At 41.6% G+C, this 12,264-nt stretch overlaps 1 protein-coding gene across 2 annotated transcripts in view; it reads left to right on the forward strand.

Moving 5' to 3' along the window:
* The first annotated feature begins 399 nt into the window (after positions 1-399).
* GABRG3 (gamma-aminobutyric acid type A receptor subunit gamma3) overlaps positions 400-12,264 on the forward strand; it is a 315,445-nt gene continuing 303,580 nt past the window's right edge. The window contains exons 1-3 of one of the 2 annotated variants that reach the window (XM_032680338.1): positions 400-467; positions 1,282-1,347; positions 4,540-4,688. In XM_032680338.1, the coding sequence (XP_032536229.1) occupies positions 1,295-1,347; positions 4,540-4,688 (202 nt within the window). In that variant the 5' untranslated portion in view covers positions 400-467; positions 1,282-1,294. Of the gene's footprint in view, positions 468-1,149; positions 1,348-4,539; positions 4,689-12,264 lie in introns of those variants that run through there. The other variant, XM_032680337.1, reaches the window with a different exon arrangement.

The following is a 12,264-nucleotide window of genomic DNA, read 5'->3' on the forward strand; positions in this document are numbered from 1 at the left end:
ACTTGAAGTCGCTAAAAATCACATCTGTGCTGTTCCTTGTGGAGTAAAAAGACAAACGATGTCCAAACCCAAACTGGTTTTGACCTGAATATACTTGGCTGCTGTCAATTTCCGAGTTCTCATATCAGAAATTCCTCATTTGCTCCAAAGTTTACAATATATACATAAGTCCACGTAACTCGGTTTACAGCATCTCTCTTTTCTCTGCGTATACCTTTTACTGGCATACCTTGTGCATATATATGTGTGTCCATGCATTCATACAGTGCATGCAAACTTCTACGTACATCCAGCTAGATACAGAGGCATATTCGTCTATCTATCCATGTAAATAGCCGCACCAATAACATGCGCCAGTATGTACATCGGGATGCCCGTCCTTCCGATCAGCCCGAGACCAGCAACCGACCCTCTCCCTCCGTCTGAACAGAGCACCTTCAGCGCGGGGGAAGGGGGGCATTCGCCTAGTGAGTGTCTCGTTTGGGCGTGAGGGCATCCCGCAAAACAGCAGGGGGATGCCTCCGCCGGCCGCCCCCTCGGGGGCATCGGCATGGCGATGTGGGGGAGAAGTCCCGGCTGCCGGGTTTGCTACTTCCCCTCTTCCGTGTGCGCCCGCCGGAGCGGGGGCAGGGTTCACTTCCCAGGTCCCCCCGTTGCCGGCGAGGCGGGTACCTGTTGGGCAGGGAGCGGGGACGAGGTGCTCTCCGATGCGGGGCGGTCCCCGGCAGCGCTCCGGTGCCGCGCTGCGGGGCTGGCCGTGGCCAGGTTTTCCCGGGGGGAGGCAAGGTGCGCTTCTTCCCCCCTCCCCAGCCCGCCCCCCGCCCGGCCTGGCCCGGCCCGCCCCGCGGCCCGGCGGGGCCCGGGCTCCGGCTCGCTGTGCACCGCCCGGGGGGCACGGCCAGCGCCAGCCGGGGGAGCAGGAGAGGCCGCGCCGCTGCTCCCGGCAACTGTCTGCTAGGAAGGGGGACGCGCCGCAGCTCGGTGCCCGCTGAACACCTGTCAGCCCGCGGAGCCTGATTTATACCTGGCCCTGGCAGCCTCTCCGCTGAGGATTTCCCCCTCGTCCCACTTTTTCTTCTTCTTCTTTTTTTTTTTTTTTTTTTTCCCCTTCGCCTCCCCCTTCTCTTCCCGGAGCGTTGTAGAAGGGGGTTTCCTTCAGGGTATAAAGCTGAGAATACAGAGGAGGAGAGGCTCAGAGCTTCACCTCATTGCCTCGTTTTCCCTTCCATGTGAACATCCTGCAACGTTTCCTTCTTCCTGCCTCACCTGTCACCTGGCCAGCACTGTCCGGACAATGTCCGCTAAGCTCCTACCGGTTTTCTTCCTCCTCTCAGTGTTCCACGCCTGGTAAGTCTGCGCTCCCCTCGCCTCTCCCCAGCCCCTCTTCTCTCCCCTCGCACCGGGGCTGGCGGGCTGCAGTCCCGCTTGCCTGAGTTTGCACAGTACTCGGCGCCCGGGAAGGGCAGTGGGCTCTCCCCGCCTCCCCCGAGCCGTGCCGGGGCTCTGTTCCCAAACGCGGTTTACCCCGCTCCCTTGCCGGGACCCGCCTGGCTCCGCAGTGCTCTCGGCGCGGTGGCACCGCCGCTGTCCCTTCCCAGACCCGCTTAAAACCGGAGGTCGCCCGCGAGGGCTCTGTCCTGAGCTTGCCCGGCGGAAAGTTTCCCGCTCCGGCTGCTGCCGGCACCCGGGCTGTGGTCACGGTGGGACGGCGGCTGGCGCTGCCCGGGCTCCCCTTACGGCCCTGGCTTCCCTCCGCGCCACCCTCGGGGGTTCCGCGGGAGGGGCCGGCGAGGAGAGGGAGCGGGTAAGCCGCGAGAAGCTTAAGCCCCTGGCCCATGCCACAGAGCTGGAAAGCGTCTCCCCGGCATAACCTATCGGGAGTCAGAGGGGGACAGCCGGCAGCTGCAGCCCTGAGCTTTTGGTCTAGGCTCGCCTTCGGTCCTTTTGGTTGTCTAGGGCTGTCCTATACCCTCACCGCATAACCCAGGCAAAGGGGTCACCTCAGCCAGAAACCAGGCTGCAGGCACGCTCAGAGGCTTTTCCCTCTCCTTCCCAGCAGCCTGCCCCACGTCCGAGTGGCATCTCTCTCCTAAAACCCCACAGGAGCTAGAGGATGTTTCTTTGCCAGCCCCTGGAGCAAGTGCCAGACACACATGTTGCAGGAAATAAACCCTTTCCCTGCAACCTCTCAGGGTTTTCTAGACTTCCTCTGTTGCAGATTATGCACAGTCTCTTCTCTGTCTCCTCACAGAATCAAAATTAGTGGTCCCTGAGGAGTTTGGGGAAAGTGTGTAGCCTTTCTTCCTTTCCACTTTGAGATGGGCCTGCCATCATCCCATTGTTGTTTCTGTGGACTGCAGGAATATGATAGGAATTGGCAGTCACCAGTAAAGTTACAGATGAAAATGCAACCGCAGGTGCCTTCAAGGCGTTTAACTATGTAGAGGCAAGCAAGGGAAGTGAAGTAATGAAGTCTTAAGAAGGAAAACAAAACACCTTGAAAAATATGTGTCTAGTGTATTATTCTTGATGCACTGTGACATGTCTCCCACCTCCAGTCTTAATCTAGGAGATAGGTAGGGATTTAAATTATTTGGAGGTACTTTCTAGGAAAGAAGCTGCTAGAGTGAGAGGATCTAAAACGTCTGCCAGTCTGCCATGACTGGTTTTAAAGCAGCATCTCCCTGAAATGAGAGTCATGATCCCACCTGAACTCAGCTCTCATTTCCATGTGCAGTCTGAATAACTCTGGTAAAGTTCTGATGGGATGCAGCAGAAAAAGACATATGATTTGTGCTTCTTTGCTATCAGCAATTCAGCACCACTGCAGCGTTTCATCTCTGAAATATCAACGATGTATATTTGGAGATGATGCCTCTTTTGAGAATGGCTCTGTAACAGCGGTATTAAAACCACTTGTCATAAATCTGATGGAGAAAAAACTCCCCCCCCCCCAAATCCTCTTGAGGTTTTTTAATCTCATTGAGTGAATTATTAAAAAAAAATCCAGTTTTTAAAAAATGCAACTCAATAACAGAGAAGTAATGGTTGTCTATTCAAAATTTCTAAGTTTTCTCTACTTTTGCAATTAGTTCTATGAGCTCTTTATAGAAAATCCTCAGGGTCTAGGTTTCAAAATTATTTTTTTATAGAAATTGTGCCTAGAGCACTTGCAATTTGTGAGGTCATGCTAAGTGATTCATTGGCTAATCCTTGGGGATGTATTTGCTGTAGAACAGTTTCAATTAGAAGTTTCATTAAAATCTCAAATAGTGGTCTTTGAGCAATGTGAGGGTTGCTGATGCTCTGTGATTAAATTTTTATACTTGTATCAAGGTTTTTTATGTTAATATAGAGTGTCTATCAAGTCTTCTGGACATCTGAGGTATTTTAAAAGACACTAGTGTCATTCTAGAGAGAAAGGGAGGGAGAGAAAGAAGGTTGCTCTGATGTGTGTAGCACATCCCATGAATAAGCGAGGTGGTGCCTCTCATTCTCCATTGCTTTGCACCTCACATAAGTATTGACATTTATGCAAAAATGTTGCAAAATGAAGTCATATCCCCCAGGCAATTTCAGGTTGAAGCAATATATGATTACTGCTGTAGGTTCTACCATTGAGGTTATCTTTTCTCCTAATAACTTCACCTTAGTTTAACTGTCATAGATTTTCTCCAGTGAGAGGCATCAAACAGATTTGGTTTCTAAGATACCAAAAGATACATCTTCAAATCAACATTTTACAGTTTGTGCAAAAAAAGCTGCACAAATGAAATTAGTCTTTTGTGAAAATAGCTCTAGCTGTGATTTCTGGGCAAACTGCAGTTTCACCACGTTTGTATTAATATGCTCTTAAAAGAAAAGTAACCCACCTCTAAAGGAAAGAAGTCACAACTCTTGGGGTAGTACTGTTTTTTAAAAAACGTCATTAAAGTTGCAGGGAAATTCAGATTAATTTATGCAATGTATTTGTGTGCTTGTGATAATCCATCTTAAATTCAAGGAGTGAGCTCTTAATTCTAAGCCTTGTAATACATTAAACTCTGAAATTCAGGCACTGAGAATATAATAATTTATTAATAGGATAAAATGATCATGAAGCATTAACAGATCTAAATTTTTAATACTCTTATTAGCCTTTGTGCAAGAGATGAATCGGTTGTCTTGATGTATTAATAAAATGATACTGCAGATGTTTGCTCTGTGTAAAAGTGTATTGTAAACTCATCAGAATAGTTTTATTAAAATACATGATAAATAAAATACTACTCTGATAGCTGTATTAATTTTTAGAGTATGACTTTTTGAAGAAATTGTGAGAAGACAATTTCTGAATCATTCTCAGTCATGACCCATTCACAAATGCTCAACAATTGTTTATGGGAGCATCCTGTTGCAAAACCAGTCTAAGGCTGAGTAGGTGCAAAGCCAGGTGAGACATCTAAAACTTCTTTAGATGAGTGTGGAGCTTTACCCAGAATGTAAATTAATGTTTTAGTTGTGTAGAATAACATCTGTTTGTTTTATTTGTTATTGCAGTTCTAGAAAGGTTGAAGAGGATGAATATGAAGATGGAACAACTAACCAAAAATGGGTTTTAGCTCCAAAAACACAAGACACAGATGTGACTCTCATCCTAAACAAGCTGTTGAGAGAGTACGACAAAAAGCTACGGCCAGATATTGGAAGTAAGTACTTCTTTCTGCACAGGTGAGGATAAGCTCTCTGGGCACAGAGAAGACATGGTGTATTTTGGATGTGGGCACAAGCATCTGATAAGGGGAGATAAAGATTTTTTTGGCTGAAGTTCATTTCCAAGTCACTATTTTAAAAATACTAATTCTCATGAGAAGATCTGGTGATAACTTAGGATCCTAAAATCTGGGTTTTTTGTACAGAGTTTGTGTAGAGAGATGGAAGGGTTAGCTCTAAAGTATTCAGCAGGTCTTTGGCAGATGAAGGAACATACTTACCTCTTTTGTCATCCAGTCCCTGCATCTGAAAAACTCTGAGAAGCAAACAAAACCTCAGCATACTAAAAACCAAAAGTATGACACAGCAAGTGAAGAATGTGCATCTACTCTTCAAAATATGATCACAAAAGTTATGTTCCTTAATGCTGAGAAGAAAGCACCAGGGTTTACCTGTGTATAGGGCAACTCCAGAGATTTTCTTACCCAAACCGTCAGACACCTACAAAAGAAATTTTATAGAATGGAAGTCTCTTGTGGTCAGTACTACTACATTTAAGCATAAAATTTAGATAAGAGCCACTAGATATCTGCATATAACTATCTTGGGCTATTTTTTTGTTTTAATTTGTGTAATGGCATTGTGTATTTTAAACCAGACATGTTTTTTTGTTTTTTGTTGGGTTTTTTTTGTGGGTTTTTTTTTTATTTTGGTTGATTGGTTGGTTTGGTTTTGGTTTTTCATTTCTGTTTGTTTGTTTGGTTTGGTTGATTTTTTTTTTTTAATGTTTCACCTTTTTTAGTTATTCCCTGTTTGCAAAATGGCTGTAGCACAACTGCTGCTCAGCTTATTCATAGCAAGTTTGCATGACAGAAATCAGAGAGCATTGGTCATTTATATTTACTGCACCTTGCATGTACTTCAGAATGCACTGAGAATGGAGAATACTCAAAACAATCACATAACATAATTTGCTTTTCCTAAATTTTTGCAAAGGTTAGAGGGAGAATTCCTGCCACTGATTATAAGTGAATCTATTGTTAGCTGATAGCCCATGTATTGATACACTTTCTAGATGATCCCTTTGGATCAGTTTAGAGGGAAGTAAGAGCCGTCTGTATGCATTCACCATTACTGTTGTGTCTCATAGCTACACAATAATACAACAATTGCAGAAAAAAAGACCATGTTGTGTTATGAGAGAAAGTGTCTATTTGGTTCTTTTTCATAGCCATTGCTTTGATTTTGCCATAGAACTTACAAAACTTATATTTAATACATGTTTCTGTTTTTATCGCAAAGTGATGTTTATTTCTCTACTTAGTTTGTCATACTGGGTTCAGCTGATCTTTAATATCTGATGGAGAAGTGCTTTAATGCACTTTCCCACCCATATCAACATCTGGAAGACAGTCTCAGACAAAATATTTTATTTATTTTGTACACTGTGTCCTCAGATCACTGACTTAAGGCAGAGTAAATTACATTATACCTATGTGGGGCAAAGTAATCATTCAAAGTCCCCATGTCAGTTGCCATAAAATCAGTAGAGGTCAGCCATATCTTACAGCACTGGAAAGTAATTTTTATCAAAATAATTCCTTTTGTCTCTCCACAAGATTTTGTAAATCCTGTTTTAAAGAAAGGAGTTAAATTACACAGCTCCTCACATATCAGAGATTTTACAGTTCTCAGCTACATCTATTTCTATCAAGTGTCTTGGTCCTAGGCTATTTTTCTCTTTGATAGCAATCTGGCTGTTTCAGAACTTGAGCTGAGTGTTGTTCGTATTCTTGAGTAGTTCACCTCTGCTTCCTTCCCTGGTTCCTCTTTTTACCTCTCCTACCAGTGATACAGATAAATAACATTGCCCTTTTGAAGCTGGGAAGCTGTTGCATTAGGCAAGGAGAACACAAGGGGAATACTAGAGAATTGGGTACCGCATCTAACTTCCCTGAATTGCTGGCTGGTGCATCACACACAAGTGATCTTCCTTTCCATCTGAGAGATGGTTGTCCTCCAAACACAGGATAGTTGATGTGTCCTGACAACTGAACTGTGTTCCTGCCCTGAAGGTCCCAATATTAATATAAATAATTGAAAGCATAATACATATCAGTTAGAGCACCAGGAAAAAAAGTAGTAAACCAGGTAACTTAGGCATATGATAAGAAAATTCATGTTTTGAAATTTATTGGGAGCATGGAAAGAAACAGTGGAAGAAGTGAGAAGTAATTCTCGGAATCAAGCAGTCAATAAAAGATACTGAGGGTATCTCAGTAAAGGATACTAGGACTAACATGCAGTCAGCTACTCCTTAGCACCTTTACATTTGCATGGTGCTGCCTGGAAGCAAATCAGCTGTCCCACAGGACAGGGGCACTCACCGTTTCATGCCACCCTGTACTTTACTCAGCTTTCCAATCCTTTATTTCAAAACCACTATTTCTGACAGTGGATAGCTTTAGCAATGGTACTGAAGAAATGATTGTTGTCCTGAATGCAGTCAGAAAAGCCTAGGAAATACAAACTTCTTTGTACTTTCGAAGGTTGGGGTTGCAATTTTTAGATCACTTGGGAACACACTTTTGCAAGCCAAAGGCCATGGAGAGAAGGAGAAGACTGAGGCAAATGGAACGTATTGAAGTGCATGCTGGCCTAGGCAGTGACTTCGCTGTGGTTTTTCATCCTTCCCAGGGCAGCTGATGTTTTGGCTCAGATATGTCCAGGTACTACCTGGCACTGTACAGGCACATTCTGAGTGCCTCCTTGCCATAGACTTCTTCAGCAATCACCTCCAGCCCAGCAGTACAGCCATCAGTGAATAAACTCCTGTGCACATTTAACTACTCTCTTTCTTCCTCCCTCACCCAAAACCATCTAAACCACTGTTAAGAGTGTGTAGGTCACTGCTAGGCCAGGATTTACTCTTTTTTTTTTTCATGTTGGTCTATACTTAACCTCAGTTTTCACGTAAATGACTGTTGCGCAGATAACGCACACAATCTACACTCAGCAGTTCAGGCATCACCTGCAAGGTTCCAAGCCAGGATTTTTAGAGAGTGGATTGAACAACCTAAATATTAGGCAAAACAGTTAACCTGTAAAGGCTATTATCAGTGTGCTACCTTAACAGGACCTGTCTAGCTAAAAGGGGCCTTTGATCTTTGGAAACAAAGCAGTGTTCTACCAGCAGGGGAATGCCTGAATGCATCTCCTGTGGCCACACACTTGGCAGAGTTCCTGTCTCCATAAATATCATGGCTTGTGAGGGTTTTCATTTCATTGGTGTCACCTGGCAGATTTCCATTATACCACAAAAAATACATACCTTTTGGAATAGAAAAAAAAAAAGAAATAAAGGAAATAAAAGAAAGCATCTCATACTGAACAGCTAATACCAGTGTACTGATTAGATCAAAAAGAAAAGTGTTTTATGATGTGAAGCATCTTTTTCACTGATTTTTTTTTTTTTTTTTACCAGCTACAATTATAGATCTGAGAATCTCAGGTCTGTTGTGTGGTATAAAAGGAACCAATCCCAGATAACAACTAAACCCATTCAGAACAGGTCTTAACATCTCTTCCATAGGCAGGTATTCTGTATTTTGTTCCAAAGTGCTTTGAAGTGAAGACCTGTTCAATGGATGTGCATAATTTTCTAAGTCCAGTAAGGCTTGCTATGCTGCAAGCATGTTTTTTTCCTCCATGTCACATTGACTTAAGTCCTAACATTTAGTAGGACCAAGTTCTGCCCCTGAAATTTTACTTCCTTATTATTAATAAAATAAAAATATTAAAAATATTAGGAAAAGCAACAGAGCACAAAGTAGAATGATGGTAATTACAGCTAAAAAAAATCTCAGTCTCATTTAGGTTCTATTGATAAACCAGATTTTGTCATTGTTCTTTTTTTGATTGACTGATTTAAAATTAAATTTCCAATTAAAAAAAAATCACACAAGCAAACAAAACCAACCAAAGAAAAGAAAACTCATAAATGAAGCAAAACACAGGTAAATTAAATACCACGTAACAAAACATATTTCCTTCAAAGTCAATTTACTTTAATGAAACCTTCCTTTTCACCTTCCTTAATGGACAGCTTAGTCTACCATGGAGTTCTGGAAAATAAATCTACCTTCAGAACCTGTTTCAACCTGAACTTCCCATGGAAAGTAAGTTACCTTAAATAGAAAACTTGTAACAGTGAAAGAAAGTGTAGCAGTGAATCAAAGCGAAAAGTTTGCTAGTCACATTCCCTGAGTGAGTTTACATGTGGAATATGCTACTTTTTTTATTTCATTGTGAAAGTCATCTTACCCATCAGAAAGATTAGTATGTGAGAGGTTTCTGAAATGTACCGTTAGTAGTGGAAGGAAAAAAAGTCTCACCCTAGATTAAGCTTAGAACTGCAGAGTAGTAAGGTAATTTGTATTGCATGTTTGCATCTTCTGTTTCTCAAATGTCTAATTACATTAAGGAAGGCTCTGAAATGCACATGTTGAAGAAAACTTCATCAGCTTGTGTTCTGAGGTACTTTCACCATTAATGCCTACTTTTCCTTCCTTTTTTTTTTTTTTTCCAATTATCCTGCAGTAACTCATGGTTTCCTCTTGGATCCTCTAAAATAATTTGATCCTTACAGCCTCTGGTGGTACCCTGTATTTATTGTTTATTTATAAGCCCAAATAAATTCACTTTGAAATATGTAATATTCTGATTGCACCAGTTCTAGCTGTCTTGAGAATCAAGCTGGTTTTCCTTGCTCCCCAAGTATCTTTGTAACCATTAGCCATATTTCCGAAGATGAGAACAGTCTCAGAAACCACTGTGCAGCTCTCAGTACCCTGAGTAGTTTTTCGTAAGTGTAGCTGGTAGAAATAAATGGGCTCATTTGTATCAGCAAATGTGGAAGACTAATGTGCTTTACTCTGCTGGCTTGGTAGCATTTAACAACAGTTCTCTTTTAAGGCAGGTTAAAGTTTTCTTTGTAACTAGTTTAACCAGTTTCTCAGTGTATGCAAGGAGCAAATCTGTTGGGTGAGCGGGCAAAACTTTTGTTCTGTTGCTTTTTAAAAGAGATGTTCTTTTTCAAGCACGATCCTTTTGAAAATCTTGAGTTCTGAAGCAGTACCGTAATCTTTCTTCTGCCTGACCCGCTTTCCTAGCATGCCACACAGAAAAGAACTCTGAAGTGCACCACAGGCTATTACCACAGAGGCTGTCGAGTTATTTTTGCTAGCTGCTGATTGCCACACCTGATGCTCTTTAAATTAGCTCCAGCTAGGTTTCCCCATATGTGGTGACAGAGGGTTTCTTATTGCCTGACAGATCAAAATATTTCCCAGATGATAGTGCAGAGAAAGCTGCAAACTGTCATGCCAGGTCAAATTACTACTTTCTGCTGTAAGTCTTCTTTTGTGCTGGTCTACAAGAGACGGTGTCAGGCATCTTCTAGCATGAAGTAGTGAGAGAGACATTCATCACTTCAGGATTGATTATAGGCAGTGGTATTTAAAGAGCTAACTAGTGTGTAAAGGTAGTACATGGGAAAGAGAGAGGGAGTAATTTCTGTTTGCGTTATGGCAGCACTCAGGAGAGGAAAGTCGTAGGCCTGGATCCAAATTCTGTAGTACTGGGCACTGTAGAACGTTGTGGTTATTAGTCTAATTTAGGTTTATATGGAAGGAGAAACTTGAATAGCCCATTGTTGAGGACCCAAAATGCTGTGGCTAAGACTTAGTTAGGAAATAGGGCTGAATATAGTGAGAGCTCAGGAGCTGAAAAAGATCATAACAAAAAAATCAGAAATGCTTTCATTATTCTCATTGATACTTCTCTTCCTTTTTCTTTTCTTTGGGGGGGTGAGGGAGGAGTGAGGGGTATGAAGTGGATTGTCTTCGTTTCAGAAAACTGTTGCTCTGATTCAGCCACCAAACTAGAAATCCATTAACTGTCCATTTCCATGAGTTAAACAGTAAATATCGACTATTTTAGTGCCAGTCATTTCCCATGCATTATGTATAAGCACACCTATGTAAGAAGAGGAATATTCTTGAGGAAAGCATTGCTATTCAATGAAAATGAGAATGATCCCTGTTATATGTGGGAGGATAGAAGGGATTTCTTGATTGTCTGCAGGAGTTCTAATTCTCCATCCTCTTTAGTAACTGACGCTTTCTTCTGCAGACTTTGTCATAAACATTTCTAGAATATTAATAGCAAGGTTAGCAAGTGAGGGTTAAATTACTCTGTGAACACTCCAAAATCCCAGATTTTTGTTTTTGTGATCCATATTTGAGTTTTAAAATAATACATAAATAAGTAGGTTGATGGCACATAGTTCTCGTTTGGTGCCAGTACAGTGCATCAAACATAGGCTCTTTCAAAATCTAGCATGGGAACAGCTCTGATTAGGACGGGATCCTGACAGTGAGTTTTTTCATGCCTACATTCTGCTTTTCTAATTGTTTAATCGTGGAAGTGAGCAGAGATGAATTTCTGACTTGGCTTTCTGACCTGCTTTAGTTCACAGTTTTTCAGCTGTCAGAGGGAACACCCTACTTTTTATTCATACTTCTCTCAGGTAAATCTTTCAATGTGCCATACTAAAAGAATAAGTAGAGAAATTTTAGTCCAATGCAATGAGTCTAAAGCCCTTCAATTTGATGTTTCTGCTTAAAAAAGCCCCCAAACCCCCAAGCAACCTAGTTTAATTTTTATTATTATTTAACAGGTTTTTTGTTTGGGGTTTTTTTTCCTCTTTTTTAGATCACCTGATGTAAATTCAATGCTGGAAAGCAACACTTGAATTTTGCAGCTTTCAGTATGTCAATATATAGAAATATTTTAGTACTCAAATGCTGTTTTTCTGAAACTGCTCTCATAATTTAACTCAAGTAATACAATTCCTTGCATATAAAAATGCTCTTTTGTCTAACTTCTAATGAACTACTTGTATGTATGTGATACTTGTGTCTTGTGTGTAATCTGTTGGCTGACAAAGAGGTACTGGTTTAGTGTTGGAGAAAGAAGCTTTTTACCCAAGTACTTAACAGCAAAGACTCTTTAAAATACAATCTTCCCTTTGTGAATGTAAATAATTAATTTACACAGCTCTTATTTAGAATTTTATTTCCTATCAGTGATTACTTGCTGAAATTACTCGATACAAACTCAGGTGGAATATTTTTCTTGAATGACATTGTAGGCAGGGAAGTTTGGTTGACAGTTAATGTTTGCCAAACTCTTAATCCAAACTGTCAGACCCAAAGCTATATGTAGCAGCTGTTAGCTCTTATTTTCTCTTCTTTTCTATAACTTCACCTAAGAAATCTGAGAAGAGGTTGGAAGTATAGCATACAGACTTCCGGAATGCCATAAGCTGAAAGTTAAGTAAGAGTCAGGGAAAGTCTGAGATCCTAATTACATAAGAAAATCCTTTTCTTCTCTCCTCTCTCCTTCCTTCTCTGATTACCCAGATTATGCTGGCATTAGAGAGGTTTCTGAGCACGTATTTGTAAACTGGACAGATGTACAGTGTTAGAGTTGCTGTTTTGAGGTTGTGCC

Source organism: Chiroxiphia lanceolata, chromosome 2 (assembly GCF_009829145.1).
Source record: "Chiroxiphia lanceolata isolate bChiLan1 chromosome 2, bChiLan1.pri, whole genome shotgun sequence".
Classification (NCBI taxonomy): Eukaryota; Metazoa; Chordata; class Aves; order Passeriformes; family Pipridae; genus Chiroxiphia; species Chiroxiphia lanceolata.